This window comes from Crinia signifera, chromosome 3 (assembly GCF_055691185.1).
Source record: "Crinia signifera chromosome 3, ASM5569118v1, whole genome shotgun sequence".
Classification (NCBI taxonomy): Eukaryota; Metazoa; Chordata; class Amphibia; order Anura; family Myobatrachidae; genus Crinia; species Crinia signifera.
This window is the reverse complement of record NC_139219.1, coordinates 30,620,480-30,634,515: the sequence shown is the minus strand read 5'-3', so window position 1 is coordinate 30,634,515 and position 14,036 is coordinate 30,620,480. Positions and strand designations below refer to the sequence as shown.

Genomic DNA, 14,036 nt, shown 5'->3' with positions numbered 1-14,036 from the left:
AGGCACCGGGCCCGCTGCGTGGCGAGCGCAGCGAGCCCGCAAGGGGGGGCGATCCATGTCCCCCCCTTGTCGGGATTTCGGCGGTCGGGATTCCAGTGTCGGGATTCCGACCGCCGGGATCCCGACCGCCGGGAAATCATATCGGATCCCACTCAGCTATCCACAAGATTCTCCCTGGCATCTCAGTCTCCTGTCCAAAGGTGTTGGGAGTACCGGCGGCAACTCCACACATAGTGGAGGAATCCACACCTTTTATTACTATCTGCTGCTGGTATTCTCATGGTGCTGGCAGGAGTCATACAGTAGGTCTTGTTTCACGACAGAGTCGCGTTGGTGGTTTGGTTGCAGGCCAGCCGCAAGTATTCTTGTTTTAGTTGTTTAGTAATAAGTCCTTGTCTTGCTACAGTGTCGCATAGGCTATTAGGTTGCAGACCTATCCGCGACGTCCATGTTCATGTGCAAAGCCTAGTTTAATCTTGTGTTGTCTAATCAGTTTATCCGCTTACTAGTACCCTGATTCTATTGGGACTTTGTTTCACCGTGAAAGACCAGGTAACATCTGAGTACGGAATCGGTACATCTATTAGACCACACTTTGGTCGACAGTCATTAGGTCGACCACGTTAGGTTGACATGGGCCAAGGTTGACAGGGTTATAGGTCGACATGGGTAAATGTCGACATGTGTTTAGGTTGACATGGGCCAAGGTCGACATGGGTTTAGGTCGACAGTCATTAGGTTGACATGAGTTTTTCACAGTTTTTTGTCTCGAACACAGTCGACATGGACACAGTTGGAGGTGAACCACAGCCCTTTGCATCGCTCACTTCACTCGTGATGCTTCGGGCACACTTTTTTATTCTCCCACCATGCCCTAGTGGATGGTAGGGCATGAAATACCGCCTGTCGGCACATGTCGGCTCAAAAAACAGTGAAAAACTCATGTCAACCTAATGACTGTCGACCTAAGTGTGGTCTAATAGATGACCGTTTCCCCTGAGTACGGTGTGGAGCTGGTCTGCCCTGGAAGGCAGCTTTTAGTGACAAAGTCTAAGACCTCCTCAGGTGCCAGCCAACTCAGGGAATCTCTTATATATTTGGCTACATCTGTCACTCGAAGTGTGTCTGACTCTCTAACGCTGGGTGGAGCCTCTGACTCACATGACTGTCACCTTCTCTCCTCTTTCATACCCCAAGCTCTCTCACTCTGTTTTCTACCACATCCTCGCAAATCTACTACAGACGCTGTCTGTCCTCCCAAATCCCTCTCTGTCTGCTTTCACTAACCTACCCTCTCACCTCTGGTCCTCATGGCTGTTAATCTCTCAACTTCACTTTCTCCAACTGCTCCTCCCCCCTCCCATCCCATACCTATCCTGACCACTCGCCCCCGCACCCCCACCCTCCCAATGACCCCCCCTCGCTTCTGCAATCCCAAAAACCTTATCCACATAAATACACAACCCACCCCCCCTCTTTCCTGTGCACTATGGAACGCCAGATCCATCTGCAACAAACTCCCTGCCATCCATGACCTATTCATCTCCAGAGCATTCCACCTCCTTGCTATCACCGAGACCTGGCTCTCCACCTCTGATTCTGTCTCTCCAGCTGCTCTCTCCCACGGTGGCCTCTCTTTCTCTCACACTCCCAGGCCTGACGGTCGCCAAGGTGGCGGCGTGGGTTTTCGCCTCTCAGCCTCATGCACCCACAGTGTCATTCACCCTGAACCCTCTATCCTTTTCTACTCCTTTGAGTCTCACTCTATCCATCTATACTACCCCTACCACCTCCGTGTCGCTGCAATCTACCGTCCCCCTGGCCCTATCTCCCAATTTCTTGACAACTTCGACGCCTAATCTTCCACACTTCCTCTCCTCTGACCTGCCATCTGTCGTTCTTGGTAACTTTAACATCCCCTTGGATAACTCCGCTGATCCTGGCACCTCCAAACTCCTCTCTCTCTGCTCCTCTCTTGGCCTATCTCAGTGGACTACCTCTCCCACCCACATCCAAGGACACTCCCTCGATCTTGTCTTCTCTCGCTCTTGTTCCCTTACTGACTACACTATCTCGGCTTTTCCTCTTTCTGACCATCACGTCATCTCCTTCTCCCTCACTGCTTCCCCCTCTCCCACCCCCCCTCCCAAGCGCATTGTCTCACGGCATAACGTCAACACACTTGATCTTGCTGCCTTCTCAAACATGCTGTGTCCTCTTCTCGCCCCAATTGCCGCCATGTCCTGTCCGAACCTCGCTGCCTCCCTCTATAATGACATCTTGGACTCAGCTTGCCCTCCCTCCTCTATCCCCCTTCGATGCTCCAACCCCCAACCGTGGCACTCGCCTATCACCCGTTTCCTTAAAAAGTGCTCTCGCACTGCTGAGCGCTTCTGGAAGAAATCACGCTCCCTCGCGGATTATCTCCATTTCAAATTCATTCTTTCCTCCTTCAGCTCTGCCCTTGCTCTGGCCAAGGAATCCTACTTTAAGTCCCTCATCCTTTCCCAATCATCCAATCCCCGCATCGCTGACCGCCGACTGACCTCTCACCTAATCACCTCCTCCCACTCCCATGTCCTAGACTTCTCTCGCGGTGCCCCCCTGCACCCTGTACGTTACCTTATAATTAGTTTTTTGTTTGCTATGTACGGCGCTGCGGACACTTTGTGGCGCCTTATAAATAAACGTACTACTACTACATGACTGACTCACATGACAGAGAACCAGCCCAGTGAGCCCTCTGCCTCCTCATGTTACCCAGCAAAGACACAGCTACTCACAAGACACACCAGGTGAGCGCCCCCCCGCCGCCCACCCTCCCATAATTCACGGCACCCCCCCCCCCGCCGGCCACGATTCGCGACACCCCCCGCGACCCCCCCTCCCGCGATTCGCGGCAAAAAACCTTCCCCCGCCCCCCATCCCGCGATTCGCGGCACCCCCCCGCGACCACCCCTCACGCGATTCGCGGGGCCCCTCCCACGATTCGCACACTCCCCGCGAACCCCCCCCTACCGCAATTTGCGGCACCCCCCCACACGATTTGCGGCAACCCCAGCCCCCACGACCCCCCCTCCGGCGATTCGGGGCACCCCACCCCCCACGACCCCCCCTCCTCCCGCGATTCATGGCAGCCCGCTCTCGCGTCCCCCCTTTTCCGCGATTCGCTGCAAACCCCCGCGCCCATCCCCCCTGCACCCCCCGCGACCCTCCCGTGATTCCCGGCACCCCCCTTGACCCACCCCCTCCCGTGATTCGCGGCAAACCCCCCGGCCCCGCGACCCCCCTACCCGCAATTGGCTGCAACCCCTTGCTGAGTAATCTGAATGATCTAGCATTACTCAGACTTTCTGGAAGTTGCCCTGTGTGTATGACCCATTAGTAAATTTACCACTGAAACTCCCTCCCACAGATGAGAGAGCAGACATGATGGGGGAAATTTACTAAGATGTGTATTCTACTTCACATGTGATGTTGCTATGGGCAACCAATCAGAATCTACTTCTTATTTCTTTAGCACCCTCTGGAAGATAGTAGACAGGATCTGATTGGTTGGCCATAGCAACATCACATGTGAAGTAGAATACACATCTTAGTAAATGTCCCCCGATATTGCAATGCCAATATGATTAGAATCGGTTAGTCATGTTAGGCTGGGCTTTTACTGACACGGTCACATCTGATAGGACCGTGTCAGGTGAGCTTTACGACAGCTGCTAATCCTAGTTCAAGGGGATCTCACTCCAGGCTACAAGAGCTGCTGATAGGGTGGATGCAATCAGCCCCATCTCTTCTCCTAGACAGCTACCAGTTTATCTTGTGCATATACAATATATGGGGTTAATCCTATTAAAGGCGAGGGTGCAATGTGCCATTGCCGTGGCATTTAAACACTGGCAACTAATATTGCACCCTTTGCGCACTGGTTTCTGCCTGAATTTGCACATGGGGTAGCAAGCACTTTTGTGAGAATTTAATTTGCTGTAAAGTGCACCCACTGCTGTGATGATTCACACCCACGAACTCATTGTGCCCAATAGTTGTGCTCAATGTCACATAGCAACAAACAAGGCAAACAGAATACTAGCATGTAGTATTATGCCACTGTACAAAGCATTGGTTAGACCACACCTGGAATATGGGGTACAATTCTGGGCCCAGCACTATAAAAAGGACATCCTAGAACTGGAAAAAACCCAAAGAAGAGCAACAAAGCTTATTAGGGGAATGGAGAATTTAAGCTACGAGGACAGATTGAGCAATTTGGGACTGTTTAGAGAAGAGACGTTTAAGGGGGGACATGCTTAACATGTACAAATATATCAGGGGACAATATATGGAACGGTCAAGCGCCATTTTTACCACGAGGTAGGACTCTAGGACACATGGGCACGAGTTTAGATTAGAAGAAAAAAGATTTTGTTCCCTTAGAAGGAAAAGTTTTTTTACGGTCAAAGCAGCCAAACTATGGAACTTTCTTCCAGGTGAGGTGATGTCGGCAGACACAATAAATACCTTTAAAATAAGGTTGGACAAACACTTACTGGTTAATAACATCCATGGGTACAAATAAGAAACCTAATCTGTCTTTAAAAATATCAGAGTTCACTACATATAACAAGGGTTAAGCCAGTGGTTCCCAAACTTTTTTGAATCACAGCTCCCTAGATTATCAGAATATTTGTCACGGCACCCATATGTGCAAAGTTTGCTACTGTGAATTTCAGAAAACAATGTTTAATTAAAAAAGTTGTGCTTATATTTCATCCTTAGGTCCAGTTATGTGGTGAGGGACAGGATTTACTTCTGTTTATCCACATATTTTAAAACTGGAAGCCCCGAGCACTGATTTTGCCCATTATATTTGCCCATAAATAATTTGAATCGGTTCTGGACCACCAAACCGAGGCACCCCCCGCAAGTGCTCTGAGGCACCCCAGGGAGGGTTAAGCTATAAAACCAAGGTTGAACTCGATGGACGCAAGTCTTTATTCAGCCTTATCTACTACATGTAACTATCTACGCCATCTTTGCAGTGGAAGCGGTCGGCTACCGCCAGGGGCGCGCGCGCACGAGACGCCACCGGTCCCCATCGCCGCACCAACCCCAACCCCCACCCCGAACTGGGCAGCGTCTCCCTGAAGCTGTGATCCGCCATGATACTGGGATGCGTGTGCACCTTCAGCACCTGGTGTTGTGAAGCTTCTGCTTTTCCTCCTGATGTCACACTGAGAACCTCATTTATTCATTATTAATTTATTTACAGTTTCTTATATAGCGCAGCATAGTCCGTTGCTCTTTATAATTGGAAACAACAGCGATTAAAAAAACCGGTTAGATACAAACTGGTAGGAGGGCCCTGCTCGCAAGCTTACAATCTATAGGATTCATGTCAATTTGCAGGGCTGTGTTTTTTGTTTGCGCATGCGCAGGGTGCGTGTAGCCACGGCAAACAGACTGTTCGCTGGGTGCAAGCACCCATCATTGCGGGCAGAGGACGGGGGGGACATAGGGCGGCCCATTAGCATATGAGAACGCCCAGATGACACGTGTGCAGGGGGCGTGCACTTCCCTCAGAGTGCGCACACAAAATCTAAGGTTGCTCTGAGCAAGGGGGGCCCACTTACAATAGGATCGCATTGTGCTGGGTGGAATCTACAGCCCAGGATCACATTGCAATATGTGATCCTATCGGATAAAAATATTCCGTCCCTGCAATCTGTTTTTGACAGGTGCCTGGGCTGTGTGCATGCGCAGTTAGCGCTGTCCCCAAGCTGACCGCTACAATGGGCTACCGCCATCCGAAAATGGCCACGGTACCTGATGCGATGCTGTTTGATGATAATACATCGGGCAGTATCACCCCCCCCCCCCCATAGAAACCAATTATAGATGCGGATGCGAGCGGGACAGGAGGGACCTCAGCAGGGATCCCTGCTGCAGTCCCTTCCTCTTTCACTTGGGAGATACTTTAATTTTTGCGGCTATTCAAGGAAACAGGGGCTGTCAGGGAATTAGCTGCAAATATTCATTAGTAAATGGTCACTAAGCGACACAATATTGACAACGCCATCCATAGTCATCCAGTAGTTTTTGCATGATGCCACAGCAGACAGACAAAAATTCTTATATATATATTACAATTTGGGGTAGATTTTTGGAAAAACTATTAGCCAGTTAAGTGGTCAAGCATGTTACAGGGGCCACTTGTGTCCTGCAGGCGGATGCATTGTTAGACTACAGGCCCATACACACTAGAAGATTATCTTTCCAATCTGGCTGGTTTGGAATGAAAATCTGAAAATTTTTGGGAGCAAATGATAATTCGCCAAATAGACAAAAATGGTCATTCAGACAAATTGGTTAAATCAATTTATGCCGATGACTGCTTTTGTCCATTTGCCAGCTTTTGGGAGCAAATGGTTGTTTGTAATTTGTTCCCAGAAAATTCCAGATTTCCATTCCAACCAGCCAGATTGTAAAGATAATCTTATAGTGTATATGGGCCTTTAATGGTATAATCTTACCTTAAAGTGGAAGATCCCAGCATACTTTTTGCCAAAGCTCTGGTCTTTAGGAACAACCTGAAACAGGCATTCTTCATTCAGGGTGAGTGATGCAATGGAGCACAGGAACCAGCAGTCACCTAGGCATAGAGACAGCACATGGTAAAAGACAGTGGTGGATCCTGAGGTTGGGATGCAACATTGTCCAAAATTCGAATAGGGGAACCACATCAACTGCCAGTGAGTCCTAGCTGGCAATGATTGACAGTGGTTGGGGTGAGAGTGGGTGAGAGTGGGTGTGGCTCTCCTATTTGAATTTTGCTCTGGATCCACCACTGGTGAGAGTGTATCCTCTGTTGAGCCATTGTTCATAAATACAGCCATCCACCAATCAGAGGCCAACATTCTCTACCTGCCATACTTGCCTACCATTTTTCTTTCCTCTCTGGGAGAAGCCTGGAGAGGAGACCAGATACTTCGTCTCACCCCGCCCCATGACAGTTAAATGCTGTAATTTGTGGGTCCGCGGATTAGAGGAGCGAAAATGATGGAAAATGAATGACACAATTTGCGTCATTTTAGCTCTGCCCCCTAGCCGCAGACCCACTGGATACCCTCCCAGCCATTCTGGGAGGATAATAAAGTATGTTTATAACTAACTCTGGCTGGAGTTCCCCTTTAATGAGATGACTTACCTAGGTCTCCTTGCCGGACATCTGTGCGGGTTGCACCTTCTTTAATGAACCGGGGACGGGGATGTATTTCCTACAAGAGAAAACAAACAATAAATAAGCATTTCCTGCCCCTCAGCCCACTAATTCCCAGAGACAGTCCCAGGATTTAGAGATATGTCCCCAGAGCTGTCCCTGGTTTCCAAAATTCAATATTAGCCAACTGGTCAATGCAAATGCTGATATTCCCTAAACATATATTTTGTGGTACTTGTTTCCTAGCACGGCACCCAGATTTTGTACGTATGCTAACGTACTGAAATCGCATCGCTTTCTGCAATATAGTGACATACTGTACAATGCGATTTCACTCACTTCTGTTCCCGCTCACTGTCTCCCGCTCCCTGGCTCACTGTTAATCCCTTCCCCTGTCACATCCTCACAGAAATCACTCTGAGGTGATTTTGTGAGAGGAGTGGACGTACATTTGTGAGCTAGTGATTTATTCTTTGTGTTTTCCTAATTTCGACTGCTAATTTCGACAGAAATGGCTGCTGCGCTGAATTTGTTTTCATTGCTGCAGACGGAGGCGGAGACAATGGATTTCTTTCAGCGCAATAAAGCCTTAGGCAAGGCTTCAGGCAAGCCTTAGAGCGGCACACTTTTCCCCCGGGTGCCGCTTACTCTTCCTCACATTGGTGAGGTTCATCTTCTCCTGGGCGCAGGAGATGACCTCGATAGAGTACTGCCAGCAACAGCTGGATATGTCCAAGAAAACAGCAGTACTCTACAATAAGTGGATGCGGGAGGCCTGCCTGATGGATCTAATGGCGCAGCCGCAGCACCATATAGGTGGGCCAGACCGCATAGTGGAGGTGGACGAAAGCTTATTCGTGAGGAGAAAGAGCAATGTAGGCCGGATGTTACCCCAGCAGTGGGTATTTGGGGGAATCTGCAGGGAAATGGGGCAGTGTTTCCTGACGAAGGTGGCCACCCGCGATGCCACCACATTGATGTTGGCTATCATCGACAACGTAGAGCCTGGATCTACTATATACACGGACTGTTGGAGGGCGTATAGCACAGAGCAGCTCCAATTAGCCGGATATGAGCACGCCCAGGTGCACCACCGATACAATTTCATCGACCCATCAACGGGGGTCCATACACAGAACATCGAAAGGATGCGGGGCACATGTAAATGGCAAAATAAACGCCATCGGGGCACCGGAAGGCACATGTTACAATCATTTTGAGTTCAAGGAAAAGGGGAACAGGGTAAATTGACCAGTGCACAGGCAGAAATGGTAGAGGGAAGTTCTACTACAGTCTATTGGATCCACCATAGCTATGAAATACAAAGGAGAGAACTACAGTATGCTCTCTAAACAATTCAAGGAGTGGAGGTGCACCCTAGAGAGTAATTAGGAGTATGAACACAGGAGAAGAAAAGACTCTCTTTTTGTTGGGGCACTCTCGATTATTAATAATAACCTGGGATGATCAATGGATCATCCGCACAGTGTTAAAATAATGTTTGCAGTTTGGGGTGGGGTGTCTTTACACGGACTCGGCTTAGATCCCGCTGTTATGGCGGGTCATGGTGTATTGTCTGATGACAGGTATGAGCTGTTTGTTTTTAAAGGGCTAGTGACACAGTGTTAGAGGGGTAAGTGTCCCCCCAGCGGCTGGCGAATTTATTTAAAATTTAACTTTTAATATTTTAATTTAAGAAAAAGTACTAGACATAACATTTACTTGGCATATGACACACAAACACTACCACATACAGATGGGGCAGGTCCCATCCTTGCTGGCGGGTCGCCAGAACGTACGCGCTGGCGACTCGCCAGCAGCCTCGCCAGCGAGGAGACTGAGACGCACGTGCGTCTCACGAGCACGCGCGTCTCAGTCTCCGTCGCTAGCGTGGCGGAAACCCTGTCCGTCTCCGCCTCAGGGAGACGGACGGGGTTAGGGGGGGTTAGGGGGGGTGCGGGCAGGCGGCGGGGACCCCGGGTTACCGCCGGCAAGCCGGCGGGGACCCGGGGGAACGGATAGAAGCGCCGTCGGAAGGGGACGCGCGCGCCGCTCGTGCCCGCGCGTCCGCTTCTCACCATCGCCATGGCGCTGGCGGGGGATGGCGGCTGGCGACGCCAGCGCCATCCCCTGCAAAGATGGGACAAGACCCATCTGTATAACACAAAAAATGGCAATCACACTTGTAAATCAGTGCTTTGACGTATTCTTTAACCTCTTATGCCCTGTTAGGGTTATGGACACTTAGTCTCCCAATTCAACAGATCTGGAGAGAGAGGAGGGGTAGGACAGTCAGAAAAGTAATTTGTTACAAATGCACAGGTTATTTTGTTGCCTGCTGTTGGTCAGGTTAAACAATGTGTCGCATTTGTTGCTGTTTCCACTTCTATTCTATTTCATTCATCTCCTTTGGGGTTCTAGAGAGGATAATGTCGCATAAAGAAATTGCACTGAAAATGTTTGCCAATAGTTTACACAACGGAGGTATCACATTCTAGTATTACCACTCTGGGTGGTGATCATAAGAAAAAAGGTGTAGATATTTACAGAGATATCACAGATTAGATATTGACTGAAGTATCACAGTGTGGCGTTTTATCATACGCCTAGAATATGCAAATCCGCAAGTAAATGTTATGTCTAGTACTTTTTCTTAAATTAAAATATTAAAAGTTAAATTTTAAATAAATTTGCCAGCCGCTGGGGGGACACTTACCCCTCTAACATTGTGTCACTAGCCCTTTAAAAACAAACAGCTCATACCTGTCATCAGACAATACACCATGACCCGCCATAACAGCGGGATCTAAGCCGAGTCCGTGTAAAGATACCCCACCCCAAACTGCAAACATTATTCTAACACTGTGCGGATGATCCATTGATCATCCCAGGTTATTATTAATAATCGAGAGTGCCCCAACAAAAAGAGAGTCTTTTCTTCTCCTGTGTTCATACATGTTACAATCATACCTTGAAGAGTTCATGTGGCGGAAAACTTTGGGTGGGGATGACCCTTTTCAGCGTATCCTCCACGCCCTGACACTGCTACCGAAGGACAATTAAACTATTTGATCATGATTACATTTCCTTAATTAATCTTTACTGTTTTAAATGAATTGTTTTTGTTACCTGTTATTTTATGGTTTATGAGTTATTTAAGTAAATTATACTTCTTAGTCAACACATGTCGTCCTTACTGTGTCAGTTGCATGATTTCGCAGGGGTGAATGTGTTAATAAAACACCACTACTATCAACACCACCGGAAGCATGGCGAGCACAGCGAGGGGCGTCGGAACGCAACCTCTGACCTTTTCATACACCCTCTATTCTCGTCGGCGTTGATTCTATATAGTGTGGCGAGCATATCGAGCCACCGAGCCCAAAGTGTGGTGAGGGGACACGGAATACATGTAAAGTAATCCTCGTCACCTCGCGGGTATTCGCTTTGCGTGCCACGCTTTGGGTTCGGTGGCTCGCTACGCTTGCCACACTGTATAAGATCATCTCCATGCCGACGTGGATAGTGGGGGTATGAAAAGGTCGTAGGACACGTTCCGCCGGCGCTCGCCACGCATCCTTGCGAGTCCACCAAACCCCGCCCGGCGAACGACCGCCACCCCCCGCCGCCCCCCTCAAAGTGCGGCTTCGCCCGAACAGCTGCGAATGGATATTTTGCATAAAACATCCAGGACAGTGATGTTTGGGGTGGCAGTATATGTGGCTCCCCTTTTTGAATTTTGGACTATGCTGGAGTCCAACCTCTGTAACTGCCACTGGCACGGAAGTCCAGGAACAGAGCATTTTGTACCTAATGGAATGGGCCAAGTTGGAGGGTATGGGTCTGTGGGAGCTATTGTCACATTGCCACCTCCCGGAACCTGCCTTATCTCTGTGCTTGCCGCCGTGTCTGTAGCCGGGACCCGCAGATCTACTAGTCTGCGCCCCGGCGCTCCTCCAGGCTCCTTATGACAAATGTCCCTCACAATATTGCCACTCCTTTACAGCAGACAGTTTGTGAGAATGCTAGAGGAGGCAGCGGCCTTCCCTAGCATCTTTAAAAATGGTCTGCTGTTATGTGAGGGATTTTGTGAGGGACATTTGTCATTAGGAGCCAGGAGGAGCGCCAGAACGTAGACTAGTAGATCTGCAGTTCCCAGCCACAGGCACAGAGGGGTAAGGCAGGGGTGGGGTACTTAACTTTATCGGGGGGGGGGGGGGGCATAAAATTTGTTGTTACACCACTGGCAGGCCGGATGTGCCTGTTTTTCATTGCAGTGCCAAGTTAGTCTCTGGTTGAGCCTGGTGTAATAATCATATGATGGTGAGCCTGTTACAAAGGATTTTGGACATATTCGCTCGGGTGTGAATGTATGCACAACCATACACATCCATTCCCATAGTGAAAACATTACCTTGAAAGATGTGTTTTTACTGGAGCAGGGCGGTGGCTTAACTGATCGCTGGTTGCTGCAAATTTGCGGCCGTGCAAACAGGTCTGAATTGGGCCCATAGTATAATGCTACTTTTTTTTTTAACAACGTAGTTACTTACTAGGAACCTACAATATTCGTATAATTAGTGGCTGAAATGTAATTATTATTATTAGTTTCTGAAGTAATAATCGCAGCCTTACCGCAGGTCTTTTCCACACAAGTCCTTGTACTTCGTCTGATTTCGGACCCAGATGTTTGACCCCCAGAGATAACTGGCGTGCAGGAAAAGTTGGGTCCTCAAATAAAGTCTTAGATGCCAAGCACCGTGCCCTCAGCTTTTTATAGTCCTGGTTTAAATATTTGACTGGCTTCTTATTGGTTCCCACACCCAGGGCTGCTTTCTTGTCCTTGGCGAGGGTAACTGCAATGCTTGCCATAGTGTGGTTGTACTGTGTGCAGGAGCTGATGCAGACACTGGGAGAAATGCCTTCTATATATAGTGATACAGATGTGGGAGAGCGTGTCCTGGGGCAGAAGGGAGGAGGGGACATGTAAGGTGGGGACTGTATGCCAGAGGCTTCAATAGTCTGTCACCAACTGTTTGTGTCATTAATCATTCCTTTATCACCCTACAGCAGCGGTTCCCAAATAATCTGGAATCACGTGCCCTCGAGCATCAGCAGTTTTTCATGGCACTGCTAGGAGAAAGATGAAATTGAAAGACAAATAGGTTGCGTGACTTGTGTTGGCAGAGTATTGTGGTGTTCGTATGATGGTGATCGTAATCCACAAAACAGTATCTAATACCCCTTTCAGACCGCACATATTAACCGTTATATTGCCGTTTTTTTACCGTTTCAAAACGGTAATATGTGCGGTCTGAAAGGTGCAGAGTGATTTTACCGTTTCCAAAAAAACGGTTTTTGGAAACGGTAAAAAAGGAGGGTCCTACCCGTTTCAGACCCGTTTATTTGGTGTCTAGAATGGGTCTGAAACAGTATTTCCTCCTCTCCTCTCCCCCCCCCCCCCCCCTGCCCCCAGCGCAGGGAAGGGAATGATCGCCCTGGGGGCAGAGGGTCCCTGCAGTGTATATTATATGTATAATAATAATAATAATGCCATGTCACCACAGGCTGCTCCCCCTGTATAATAATAATAATAATAATAATGCCATGACAACACAAGCTGCTCCCCCTGTATAATAATTTGTGTCATGGCATTACTATTATTATATTATACAGGGGGAGCTGCCTGTTGTGTCATGGCATTACTTTTATATTATACAGGGAGAGCAGCCTGTGGTGTCATGGCATTATTATTATTATACAGGTGGAGCAGCCTGTGGTGTCATGACATAATGCCATGACACCACAGGCTGCTCCCCCTGTATAATAATAATAATGCCATGACACCACAGGCTGCTCCCCCTGTATAATAATAATAATGCCATGACACCACAGGCTGCTCCTCCTGTATAATAATTTGTGGAATAATCCCATTGTTTTAGTACCTAAGCCTTCTGGTGCTTTAAGATTCTGCAATGACTTCTGTAAATTAAATCAATCTTCTCTCTTTGATTCGTAGCATATTTCCCGGGTTGATGAGTTGTTAGAAAATGTAGCCAAAAGTCAGTATCTTACTCCTCTTGGTCTGACATAAGGATATTGGCAGATTCCTTTGACAGAAGCTGCTAAGGCAAAAACAGCCTTCTCTACCCCAGAGGGCTTATTCCAGTATAAAGGGCTGCCATTTGGTTTACATGGTGCCCCAACAACCTTCCGGAGAGCTATGAATAAGTTGCTGTGGCCCCACAGGGAATATGCGGCTGCATATATAGATGACATTGATATTTTCAGCTCTAACTGGGAATCACACCTACCAAAGGTGGATTTTATTTTTGGATGATGCAAAAGTGGATTGGGTCATCTCCAAGGAGGAACTCACATTTTTTTTTACATTTTTTTTACACCAGTTCAGCGCTGCCCGGACACAAGGAGGCAGTGGTGTTTTTTTTTATTTGGGAGCGCTCCCCACTGGGTGAGTTTTTATGGGGAGCACTCCCTAAAAAAAAACACCACTGCCTCCCTGTGTCCGGGCAGCGCCGCTGAACTGTCAATCAGCCGCTGCCCGGACCTGCGTCCCTGTCCCCTGCAGCCGGCTTGTCCTAAGCCAGAACCGGGCCTTCAATAGAAAAGCCGGATGGGAGGGGGAAGAGGAGGAGACGCAGAAGAGGGGAGGGACCTGGGCAGCGCTGAAGCTGCCTGAGTTCAGTGACTGAACTCAGCAGAGCTGCCCGGCTCTAAACAATGGCAATCCCGAGAATTTCCCAGGCTTGCCAGACTGGGCAATGAGGCACAGCCTGGAAAATTCTCGAGATTGCCACTG

The 14,036-nt window shown here is 48.7% G+C and overlaps 1 protein-coding gene across 1 annotated transcript in view; it reads right to left on the bottom strand.

The window, feature by feature from the left end:
* Positions 1 to 12,161, bottom strand: part of LOC146063311 (calpain-8-like) — a 142,944-nt gene extending 130,783 nt beyond the window's left edge. Inside the window, exons 1-3 of the mRNA XM_083175579.1 lie at positions 11,852 to 12,161; positions 7,205 to 7,274; positions 6,531 to 6,649 (exon numbers count right to left, since the gene is read on the bottom strand). Of these exons, the coding sequence (XP_083031705.1) occupies positions 6,531 to 6,649; positions 7,205 to 7,274; positions 11,852 to 12,088 (426 nt within the window). The 5' untranslated portion in view covers positions 12,089 to 12,161. The remainder of the gene's footprint in view (positions 1 to 6,530; positions 6,650 to 7,204; positions 7,275 to 11,851) is intronic.
* Positions 12,162 to 14,036: the final 1,875 nt, after the last annotated feature.